Source organism: Triticum aestivum, chromosome 5D (assembly GCF_018294505.1).
Source record: "Triticum aestivum cultivar Chinese Spring chromosome 5D, IWGSC CS RefSeq v2.1, whole genome shotgun sequence".
NCBI lineage: Eukaryota > Viridiplantae > Streptophyta > Magnoliopsida > Poales > Poaceae > Triticum > Triticum aestivum.
In genome coordinates, this window is record NC_057808.1 from 136,952,842 (window position 1) to 136,964,816 (window position 11,975).

The following is an 11,975-nucleotide window of genomic DNA, read 5'->3' on the forward strand; positions in this document are numbered from 1 at the left end:
TCCAGCCTCCCTTCTTCCTCCATACAGCTCTAGGAGCAACTCTGTACTCATACATATCAACTACACTCGGCAGGACTAGGGGTGTTATCTCTCCGGAGAGCCCCGAACCTGGGTATGTCTTGCATCCCGCGCTCTCTCATGCCGACCTCGCCTCTGGAGCCCACCAGTGCCCTCGAGCCTCCTCCTATCTTTAGCCATCCCATGGCATCTGCCGTGCACCCACCACGACAGCCACCGTGGCCCTGGTTAGCGTTGCTGTTGTTGGCTCCGTCAGGGGGCGGCTATTATGGCGCACATGCCACTCCTCTTCCGTGAGCAGGAGCTTGCATGTGCCAAGAGTCAAGTAGGAAGATTCCTCTGCCACCTTTAGCCTACCGGTGAGCTTTTCTATTGACAAGTTGTATAGATGCACCAATGTCTCAATAGACACGGCTATCTATGAGAAGTATCTAGGCACAACCAAAAGGAATATTCAAACGACCTTCTTCGGGATCTGCTCCCCGAGGAGGCTGAGCTGACTCACCATACCTGACAAGCGCATGATGTGTACTCTCTATACAAGGTCACCATTGTGGCCTCGCGCACGTGCCTCACTCCTAGGCGCATGGTCTTGAGGGCGTCCCAGGCGTCCTTCGCCGTGGCCTTCACAACCAAGGTTGCTACCATCTCCGGCGATCATATCCCAGAGATGTCTCCCCTCAAGCATCACCCATGAGAAGGGCCCAGTCTCCGTAGTTGGTATGGGTCAGCATCGGCCAAGGGTTTCTATCACCGCCATCGTGCACCACACGCATCACATGGTGCAATGGATCCTCACCTCCGCCACCAATGATCTACACATGTGGTGCCGTGCCCGGGGACGAAGCGATCTTCAACTTGTTGTAGTCGTCACCTATCTCTCAACCTTGCTCTGATGCCAAATGTTAGCACTCATAATTCCTCACACACTCTTGATCTTTTCTCTCTATAACCCGAGGTGGACGACGAGCAAAGAAGAACAGATGAACTCTGAAGATTTTGTGCAGCACACTGAATGCTGCTTTCCTCTCTTCCTTTCATTTTCAACAGAAAGCAAACGTGCAGCGGGTCTTGCCCCCTTACCGGATCATGCCATCCCACGATCGAGAAAAAGTACTACTAGCCTACAATTGCTCCCCGGGATCGTACATGCCACGTCCTCAGGCGTCGCTAACTAACTAACCAGAAAACGGTTAACTGAAAATACTGAAGAAACAACAGCTAGAAAATGCTGCCATGGCAGCGTTTCTGTCTGCCCAAATCGCTGCATTGGTAGCGAAAACTACTAACTATGCCACACTAGTTTATTTGCTAACAACGCACAGGGAACAACCGCCCATCCACACGCCACTCCGCGTTGTGCGCACGCAACTCGACATCTCGGGCCACGCCGTCTGCTACCAGCGTAGACTCTCTGTGACGAAGATGGACAGCACCACCGAAGACAACCACCGGAGATGTGGCCAACCTCCCCATAGCGCACACACACCATGTTGTTAGTGTAGGCCCTAGCGATGTGGTCTGCCTCACCACAGTTGTACCAACAACCGTACATCATGACCACATTGTGCTGGTTCCGCTGAGTGTGCGAGCCGATGTGGCAGGCAAGAGGTAGGGAGCACCGCCAAATGGCGTGGGCGTGGGGGAGGGGTCGAGGGCACTAGTCTGGTGAGCGCTGGTTCCGCTGAGTGTGCCAGCCGACAATATCAAGTACATCAGGAGAACCCCCGCAGAAACCTACCGACTGGCCTAGGGCGAGGGGGCTAGCAGCGAACTCCGCCATGGGCATCACAAGCGAGCGGAGGGGGAGGGGCGGGGGAAGCGTGGTGTGGGAGCACGAGGGCGAAGAGGAACTGGAGAACTGGACCTAAGTCAGCATGGGGTGGATGGAAGATCCAGAGTGGAGACTGTTAGAGCGCTAGGGATGGACATTGGTGCTAGAGTGGCAGCCGGCGAGAAGGGGAGCGCTAGGCAAGGAGAGCGCTAGCTTGACTGACCATGGTTGCATGGTTAGGAGGGCAGTAGTCTCAGTCCCCACGGGATCAAAACCCTAGGTTTGATGCTTTGGGGTATCGTAAAGGTGAAATATTCTTTGAACATGAGGCGATGTCCCCGGCAACAGAGAGACACTTGTGGTGACCCATCGCCTAGTCTTCTGAAGGTACTGGTATGAGTAGGGTATGCATGTGTTCATGAGGGTGGATGTATGTACTCCCTCTGTCCCAAATTTTTTGTCTTACATTTGTCTAAATACGGATGTATCTAGTTACGTTTTAGTGTTAGATACATCTGTATCTAGACAAATTTAAGACAAGAATTTTGGGACGGAGGAAGTATATGTTCATGGGTGTGGAAGTGCTATCTTTTCTAATGAAATACTCTCTCCATATCGAAATATAAGACCCTTTCTGACAGTATTATAGTTATATTTGATACAGAAGGAGTAAAAACCTTCCTTATGGTAAAAAGAAACAAAAAACAAAACTTTGTTGTGGCACGAAAAACAAGCACATCCACTAAGAGCATCTCCAACAGTCGTGCTATCTTCGCCGCGCGCTAGAAAAACTCGCCTTTTTGCGCGCGCGGAGCTGAAACGAGCGCTCCAGCAGCCGTGCAATAATCGCGTGCGCGGTAAACTTGGTTCAGCGCGCAGAGGAAAAACGGCATCGCGCGCGGTATATTTGCTGCGCCCGCTCCCGTGTGCTGGACATCGACGATTCGCGCGCGACTTCACCAACCGCCAGATCTGAGACCTCTAGGAGCTGGCGTCGCCGCCCGCACCTTCCCCATTTGCTCCGGTGACCCATCGGGGCTTCCCTCGCCTATCCTCGCTTGCCGCCGCTGCTTCCTCCACCTCCTCTCCTCGCCGCCGCCCGTCGAGCGCACCATTCCCTCAATGAACAGTGCCCAACGGCCATTTGCAACTCGGCGCCCGCAAGGTGTTTGACAAAATGCTTGCAAGGTATGTATTGCTTCCACTTTATATTTTGTAGATGAATTTGATGCATGTTATTTTGTAGTTTTAAACTAGTTTCAATTCAATATTGTAGCTGAGTTCGTCCTACAGTTCTTTCGACGAAGAGTTTGATATTCAAGAGGAGGAGGACCTCGCAATGATCCTAGCTATGCACGTAAATAAAAAGCCGAAGCACAGTGGTTTGGTTATCGGTCGTCAGAAATTGTGGAGGAATAAGATCGACGCCCACAACAGATTGATGAGGAACTATTTTGCGGAGAATACCACATACCCCGAGTCCTACTTTTGGCGTCATTTTAGGATGAGCATCGAGTTGTTCAAACGCATTGCAGAGAAACTGACGAGTCATGATCGATTTTTCTAGTAAAGGAGGAATGCCGCCGGAGAACCCGGGCATAACACCTTTCAAAAGGTGACCTCCGCTTTGCGTATGTTGGCATACGATATTCTGACGGATCTCGTTGATGACCACTTGGCCATGGGTGAGTCAAGTCATCATGTGTGTCAAGCGCTTCGCAGTCAGAATTGTGCAAGTGTTTGGTCCGGAATATTTGACAGCTCCCAATGTTGGAGACACCGTAAGGCTTTTGGAGATGAACAAAACTCACGGGTTCCAAGTATGCTTGGCTCAATAGATTGCATGCATTGGAGTTGGAAGAACTGTCCTAAGGCATGGCATGGACAATTCCACGGTCACATAAAGGGTTCCACTATAATCCTTGAAGCAGTGGCCGATTAGGAAACTTGGATTTGGCATGCTTTTTTGGGAATGCCTGGATTTTTGAATGACATCAACGTTCTTAATCGGTCATCACTCATTAATAAGATTGCAAATGGTGAAACTACACCGGTGGAGTTTGTAGCAAATGACTATACATACAACTATGGCTACTATCTTGCGGATGGCATCTATCAAAGATGGCAAACATTTGTGAAGCCGTTGACGGCACCGCAAGGTAAGAAAAATCTTGATTTCCACATTGCTCAGGCGGCGGCTAGGAAAGATGTGGGGAGAGTTTTTGGGATTTTGCAAGCCCAATTTGCTATTGTGAGAGGACCGGCTAGATTTTGGGATCAAAGGTTCTTTGGTACATCATGAACGCTCGTGTGATCATGCATAAAATGATCATCGAGAATGAGCGTGGGCAAAATTTAGACTATTCTCAGTATGAGTTGTTGGGACGTCCCGTGCGAGCGCAGAGGAGGGCTGTGAGGGTGGCCCGATTTATTGCATCCTATTATGTCATTCGACGTGCCGAAACGCATGATGATCCTCAGAAGGATCTAATCGGGGAATGGTAGGTATGGAATGGACGACAAAACTAATTTGATGTTGTATTGTTGAACTATTGGTTGTATTGAGAGATAAACTATTGTTTGAGTTGTAATAATTGTTAAACTATTTAATTTATTAGTTTTTTTTATCTTCTTGGTTCTATATAAAATAAGAAATGTTGTTTATGCTGGACGCGCTGTAATTTTAGTGCGTCCGCTGGAACTATAGTCCATTTGAAGACGCTCTAAGGCGGACACGAGTGATGACAAACTGAACCGCGCAGCATGGGAGTCCCGACAACTAATCGTAGAGTATCTCCGTGTCCTCCCAGTCCAACTGCATCCGCTCCAGATTCGGTCCCAAAAACGTGATTCTAGTTATCTCAGAATCTTTGGACAACCGCAGTCCACAAAATCATCGCCGCTTAAAATGCCAAGAAAAACGACCGCTCCGAACAACGAGGTCTCGACAAGAAGATCCGCCCTCTCGATGGCTTCAACTCATGCACAGCGTGGATTTCTCTAGTACATCTCAACCCAACTCGGCAGTTAAGTAATAATTACTGTACTACTAGTAACTACTGTACTACTGTAGATCAAAGCCGCATCGTTTCTTCTTCTTCCAGCGCCGCCGCTCCTCCTCCGTCAGGTACAGCAGCATTTCATCTGGTTAGTGTATCTGTTTCCTCTTGTTCCTGGATGGAAGTTGTTCTTTTCATCCTCTTCTTGCTTGGACTGGCTTCGAACCTTCCCTGACACTTGATGTGTTGTCCCTTGAAACTGTTGGTTTTCTTTTCATTTTTACGCATCTAGAGTGGGAGCTTTTCTGAGTCAACGCAAGATTACATGAAGAAAGGCAGGTGTCTTCAGGAGTGACGTGGCTTGATCCAGCCCGCTAGAAAATTTACTGACGGTCAAGATCGACAGAAATTCAGCGCGGTGGGGTTGTGGCCAACCAACCGTGTAAACTGGGAATCTAGTGGTTCTCCAAATGGGCGAAAAGAAACACAGAGTCGTGATAATCATGCACTGATCTGGAGAATCTGTCCAACTGCCCTCCAGATCCGAAGTCAAAGGGGATCATAGTTTGCCACCCCTACAATATTTACACAGCTGTGCTCCTACTTGAACAATGGAGTGCCTGATTAATCAATTAACTAATTCTCGTGTATCATCAGCTCAGGTAGTAGTAGTAGTAGTAGTATAGGAGGAGGAGAACCACAACAACCACCGCTGATCTGAACACACATATATATATATCAAGACAGAGAGGACACAATGCATTGAGTTCTTTCAAGGAAGAGAAGGATCCTTCTTCGTCTTCGTCTTCTCTTCTCGAGGTGTGTGCTCTTCTTATCCTGCTCCTCTTACATCTGTCTATGATGGATTTAGTTTTTTTTTTGGACTGCAAATATGTTGCTATCCACATGGACAAACTGTTGTGTGGTTCTCTTCATTTTGACAAGGTATTCGCTGCCGAATTCTTGGATCCATGTGAGCTCAAACGCCGATCGGGTCTCACTTTTCTCCATCGTGTCTCTGAAGCAATAAATAAGAATACAGAGTTCATACTTGTGGGAGAAAGAAACAGGACAAGATTCAGTGCCCATTTCTTGGTGGAATCCTCACTCCTCTTCCCTGCCCTTCGTCAATGGTCCTTTTCTTGGATAGCCTAGTTGAAAGAGATGGTTTGGGTTCTTTATATCTGACCAATGAGTGTGATACTCTACCTCTCCTGCTTACATTCAACATTTTACGCGAATCACACACATAGGTTTAATTTTCATGATTTGATTTAATTCGCGTGGAGGTCATTGTCACACGTACAATTATTCCAACCGCTGATGCGTGCACCATTTGTCCATTTCTTGGCCCCATTACAAAAAAAAATCTTCCTCCCCATAAAGCCCCAACTCCATTGGTGATCTCCGTATGGAAAGACGCCGCAAATTTCCAATAGCTGTGTGAGTCAAACTCGTGCAGATCAGGTTGGACTTTGATTGAAAAGATCCCATTTGATCTCCAGCTTTTGTGAGCTGTATCACTATAAAATCCCCCATGGCCATGGACCATGCTCTGGCATGTGCTTCTTCTTTGGTTCCCTGCCAAGAGGTACTCCCACCTACATCCTACTCTTACTCCTGTTGGATGTTCGGCTCGGATTTGGGCTCATCTAGTCATATTTTCTTTCCTTTTTCGTTCCCTGGATAATCTCATCTGTGGTAATTGGCATCTTATCGACTTCCCTGCTCAAGTTAGGTTCTCAATGATTGGATGCTCTAATGATTATTATTATTTTCAAGTTTTCCTTCTTTTCTGCCCTGATATTTGCTCCTCGTAACAATCAAGAGCTCCAAATCTTTCAGTTCATGCAAGCTTTGCAGGAAAAAAGAAACCATGGTTTCATTATCCAAATCGGTAACTTGAAATATCTGACGAACGTGATTCTTGCAGGTGGTTGAAGGTTCCCTGCTGAATTCCTTGCTCTCCATCAAACAAGGCCTCAACATGTTCATCATAGAGGACAAAGGGGGCGCCATTGCCATCATGTGCGCCTCCCTCTTTTTCCTGGGCACGTGGCCAGCGGTGCTCACCCTCTTGGAGCGCCGGGGACGGCTGCCGCAGCACACATACCTCGACTACTCCATAACGAACCTCCTTGCCGCCGTCCTCATCGCGCTTACCTTCGGCCAGCTTGGGGATGCAAAGCACAACATGCCCAATTTTTTCACTCAGCTCAGTCAGGTGAGCTATCTTGGTGCAGGAAAAACTTGGGGATTCGTTGGTTGGCTGTTTGCTGATTCTGAATGAACTTTATGATGAAGGACAACTGGCCTTCAGTGATGTTTGCAATGGCAGGGGGTGTTGTGCTCAGTGTTGGGAACCTCTCTACACAGTATGCTTGGGCATATGTGGGTCTCTCAGTCACTGAGGTTATCAGCTCAAGCATGGTTGTTGTAATAGGTAAAGCTGATCTCCTCTACTACTTAAAGTGCAATGAATACATTTGATGATGGTTATTTTTCTTCTGATGATGCATGTGAGTCACAGATTTCTTGATCACAATCTTTATTCATATATAAGCATTACAGGAGGGGCTCAATTATTTAACACTAGTTATCTGACACGTCGAGTTGCTTTTTTTAGACATAAAAGTTCGAGTTGCTTTTTTCAGCTAAAAGTTAAAGTTGCCTGAGCAAATTGGTCTATCAATCTTAGTCAGCTCACTTCATCAAGATTTAAACAGCTGAAGAATTGCAAACCATTGATGGCAATAAAAGCATTCTTTGAAATTTCATTAAAAATCATTCATTGAATTCCATCGCATTCTGGAAAAAGAAATTAGCGTTCACAATAAGAGGACAACAAACTATCACTTAAAGAACATTCTTCCGATAATTCAGTAGCTACACCAAACTAATCGTTGCTCCACTATTATCCTGTGTGTCCTAATCGAAGAATCTGGCAAATTATGGGCCGCCTTTTTCTTTCTTGGATATTTATTCCATCAAGTTGCATGTTGTATTTTCAGGCACGACACTAAATTACTTCCTGGACAACCGCATCAACAGGGCAGAGATTCTTTTCACTGGAGTGGCATGCTTCCTTGTTGCAGTCATCCTTGGCTCTGCTGTTCATGCTTCCAATGCGGCTGACAATGAAAAGAAACTCAGTGAATCCACAAATACCTACAAACTTGGGTAAACTCTTCCCACTTTCTTGCACAGTTTTTGCAGTGCCGAGTAACTGAAACATCTTAACCACTTTTTAACTTGCCTACGTTAGGTGCTTTTGGGGTCCATCTTCATCTTATATTCCTTGCTCTAATCATCATAATGCGTACTTTTACAGGACGGATGGAGGTACGGAGAGAGGCAAACAAGTTATAGACAAAGGTATAAAATATGGTGCATAATTGTATGAACTACTGGCACTGTTGATGTTGCAGTTACAGATTTTAATCTTAACTTTGTCTATTTCAGATGCTCCGAAGGACATGGAGAATGGAGCTTCTGCAGAGTGTGACACCAAAGCCGAAGCTGGAACTGCAGAATACCTAATTGAGCTCGAAGAGCGCCGTTCAATTAAGGTAACTGTAATTCCGTCATACAATCATCACTGTAGAATAATTCAGATAGTATTTGATCTTTGTCCTGAACCTTGTGCTCAAAACAGAGAAGCATAATTGTCACCACTAAACTTTTTCTGAACTGTAAGACCACTGAACTGATCTGGTAAAACTTCTTACTTTTCTAGGTATTTGGATCAAGCACCTTTATAGGGCTTGGGATAGTTTTCTTTTCTGGCGTCTGCTTCTCTCTCTTCTCCCCGGCGATCAACTTGGCTACCAATGACCAGTGGCACACCCTGAAAGATGGTGTCCCGCATTTGGTGGTCTACACCGCCTTCTTCTACTTCTCCATTTCGTGTTTTGTCGTCGGTATCGGGTTGAACATCTTGTTCCTCTACCGTCCAATGGCGGGCGTGCCCAAGTCATCCTTCAAGGCCTATCTGAATGACTGGGAAGGCAGGCAATGGGCTCTTCTTGCCGGCTTCCTTTGCGGTTTCGGAAATGGCTTCCAATTCATGGGTGGTCAGGCTGCTGGTTATGCAGCTGCTGATGCTGTTCAGGTTTGTCCAATTAATGCTTAGCCTTCAGAGAAAAGAGGAAACTTTTCTGCACCTTTGATTCTAACTGTTTCAGCATTGCTGTTCATCAGGCATTGCCACTTGTGAGCACATTTTGGGGTATCCTGCTATTCGGGGAGTACCGAAAGTCGTCGAAGAAAACGTATACTCTGCTCGTGTTCATGCTGCTCATGTTTATCGCCGCTGTAGCAACACTCATGGCTTCAGCAGGTCACAGGAGCACAAAGTGATCTGCTGCCCCATCCTTTCATCAGTTATTCTAGTTTGCAACTCTTCCTGACACAAGGCGAAGAAATCCAGACAGGAAGACAAGGCACTTGAGCCCTTGACCAAGGAAGCAGGCCATGCCAACACAAAGTGAATTCCATTCATAAAGTTTTCGTTTGAATGGAGCTGTACATAACCACAAAAATGGCAAATGTTGATGCATTTTGATTTCAAGTTAGTGCAGGATATTATATATTATATATAAAAGGATGTGTTGTTCGTTCTAAAAGTCTATAGCCAATAGTACTAGGAAGCAGGACTCGCCAGAATGCTACGAAAGATCACTATGAAATTATTATGTTTGATTTGGATGCAGTTTAGCTTCAAAATCAAGAGTTTGAAATGGTGGGAATTGATTGGTTTGACTCTGTTGCTACTAAGTAAACTACTCGATTCTGCACAAATTGACATCTCATTTGTGAACAGGATAACATGATATATTTTCCTTTCCTCCTAGCCCCCGTCGAACTCCCTCCCCCTTCCCCCACCGCCTCCGAAAGGCGCCGCCGGGCGAAGTGATGAGTCCATTTTTTGGGTCATTTCATACCCTTTTCCTTTGCGCCTTTGTGTTAGATTTTTACCTTGTTCGCGCCCTTTTATCTGATTTCACCAGGATTTCGTCTATGGAGGTATTTTGAGGCACCAGGAAAGATCCAAAGGATATGGTGTAAAAATCATGTTAATTGGCATGATAAAAGACTACCATAAATACGCATCTTCATGTGGCAATGGATTCGTGGTCGTCTGCCCTCGGGCACGGAGGTCTAGAAGCGGCATGGCCCAGGTGATGGCCAATGCCCACTATGTGACGTCCCCGAAGACTCTAACAATATCTTCTTTCGCTGCCCGGCGGCGCGATTCCTATGGAGTTGCTTCCGGGACGTTGTCGGTGGCTCTTGGTGCCATGATAACCTCCCTGACCTATTTAGGGAGGTCTTAGATTCCCAACCTATCCGTAGGCCGTCCCTTTGGGTCACAGTAGGCACCCTCACGTGGACCCTCTGGAATTGTCGCAGTAAATTAGTGATCGAGCACGTCATCCCTTGCCGTGTCACTGACGCCATGTTTAAAATGTGTGGATTCCTACAGCTCTGGCGACCGCTTAGCAAGCGGCGGGATCATGACTACATCGACTCCATCGTTGCCGCCCTTCGTTCTTCGGCCGCCGAGATGTCCCCGCCGTCTCCACCACCGCCACCGGATCCGGACTAGAGCTTCATTTCTTGTAGTTGGGGCTTGTTTTGGCTGTGCCCCCAGCTGGACAATCGTTATTTACTTTTTGTACTTTGCACTCTATTACCCGTTGTTGTTGGATGCTTGGCGGTATGCTTTATAATATAAAGCGGGGGGAAACCCTTTTTCGTGAATTCAAAAAATTAACAAAAAAAGGGCTACTATTTGCTGGGCGGGGATATATAGGGGCGAAGCCCACCGCCAGCCCAACAAACAAACAACCGTCTACGGGCCAGTTTGGTTTGTGTCCTGGGCAATGTGCCTGGAGAATTTTGGTGCCTGGAATGTGCCTGAAAAGTCTGAATTTTGTGCCTGGCCAGGCTAGCCTGGGAGAGTATTGTTTGGTTGGTGGCCTTGCCTGGTAAAATATTAGAGATAGTTTTATATGGCAAAAAGCTGTACTAGTGTGGAGCCCACCATCTCATCCAAATATTAAATTACTAATCAAGAGCCAGGCACCCGTCAGGTGTCCAAGATAGATGGCCTGGACCAGAAAGCCACATGCCTGGTAAACCGTCCAGGCTAATTACAGTACAGATGAATCAGGCCAGGCACGCATGCGTTTTTTCAGGGTAGCAACCAAACACACTTCAGGCAATTGTCAGGCACGCTCCAGGCCAGGTACTTTCTGGCCAGGGCATATGATCCAAACACGCCCTACATCCTCCTAGGAGGAGTGGGGCCCAGACATTACCTATTTAGGGCCTGTTCGGATTCCCTCCGACTCCGCCACTCCGCTCCCGGAGCAGGTGGAGCTGCAGTTTAAAACTGTGGAGCGGGTAAATAGGTACTCTGCAGATCCTTGAATTGTGGGGAGCTGGTGGATTGCCGAACGGCTCCTTAGTGCTTCAAGCACCGGTTATAGGCCATGGCAAACCAGCGCACACCCCTCTCTCACTCTGGGCTGGTCCATTCGACTTTGAGATTGGAGCACGCGGCCTCCACCTTGATTCCACATGTGCGCCACTTCTCGCAATTAGGAAGTTTTGGTGGGATCGCTCCCCACATGCGGGGAGAAATGGGTGGGTTTATTTTTTATTTTTTGTAGATTTGATTTTTCGAAATGATTTATCTCTCAAAACGTGCGTCCAAATCACGAACTGTTTTTACGGTTGCGTTCCTCGCGTCAAGATTTCCAAAACAAGATTCATGTTGGTAGGTTTGAACTAAAATATGTGCTCCAAATCTGTACTAACCGTGCTTCAAAATTATCCGAATCATGCTTCAGTTTTGCGGAAGCACATTCGTGCTTTTCACGAGGTTGTGCTTCACTTTTTGTGGAAACATAATTTTGCTTTCATGCATCATGTAGAAGCACAACTATGGTCCACGTTCCTTACAGACTAAAATAAAAAATAATAGACAGAAGAAACCAGAAAATAGCAAAAATAAAAAACAAAAAAATCAGGAAAACCCTCATAAGAACAAAAAGATAAACCCAAAAAAACACACACAAAAATCGTCCGAGATGGAGAGGCACCAATGCGCAGCACATGTCGGGGCAATGGGACACACCACATGGCTCGCTGAGGTGCTCATATGCTATGAAAAGCAA

General features: G+C 46.7%; 1 protein-coding gene across 2 annotated transcripts; it reads left to right on the forward strand.

The window, feature by feature from the left end:
* The first annotated feature begins 5,100 nt into the window (after positions 1-5,100).
* On the forward strand, positions 5,101-9,502 carry LOC123119909 (ureide permease 1). Of its 2 annotated transcripts, none has more exons than XM_044539877.1 (8): positions 5,101-5,610; positions 6,725-7,015; positions 7,096-7,234; positions 7,803-7,971; positions 8,123-8,166; positions 8,254-8,360; positions 8,528-8,902; positions 8,992-9,502. In XM_044539877.1, exons 2-8 carry the CDS (start codon positions 6,779-6,781, stop codon positions 9,148-9,150), a joined length of 1,230 nt encoding a protein of 409 aa, XP_044395812.1. In that variant the 5' UTR covers positions 5,101-5,610; positions 6,725-6,778; the 3' UTR covers positions 9,151-9,502. The 2 variants fall into 2 exon arrangements, with proteins under 2 accessions (XP_044395812.1, XP_044395811.1); XM_044539876.1 differs by lacking the exon at positions 5,101-5,610 and adding an exon at positions 6,124-6,382.
* The last annotated feature ends 2,473 nt before the right edge of the window (positions 9,503-11,975 follow it).

Coding starts and splice junctions, on each gene's coding strand:
- LOC123119909 (XM_044539876.1), top strand. CDS start 6,329: ATGGCCATGGACCATGCTCTGGCATGTGCTTCTTCTTTGGTTCCCTGC. Junction 7,235..7,802: donor AAGCATGGTTGTTGTAATAG/GTAAAGCTGATC, acceptor TTGTATTTTCAG/GCACGACACTAAATTACTTC. Junction 8,361..8,527: donor AAGAGCGCCGTTCAATTAAG/GTAACTGTAATT, acceptor TTACTTTTCTAG/GTATTTGGATCAAGCACCTT.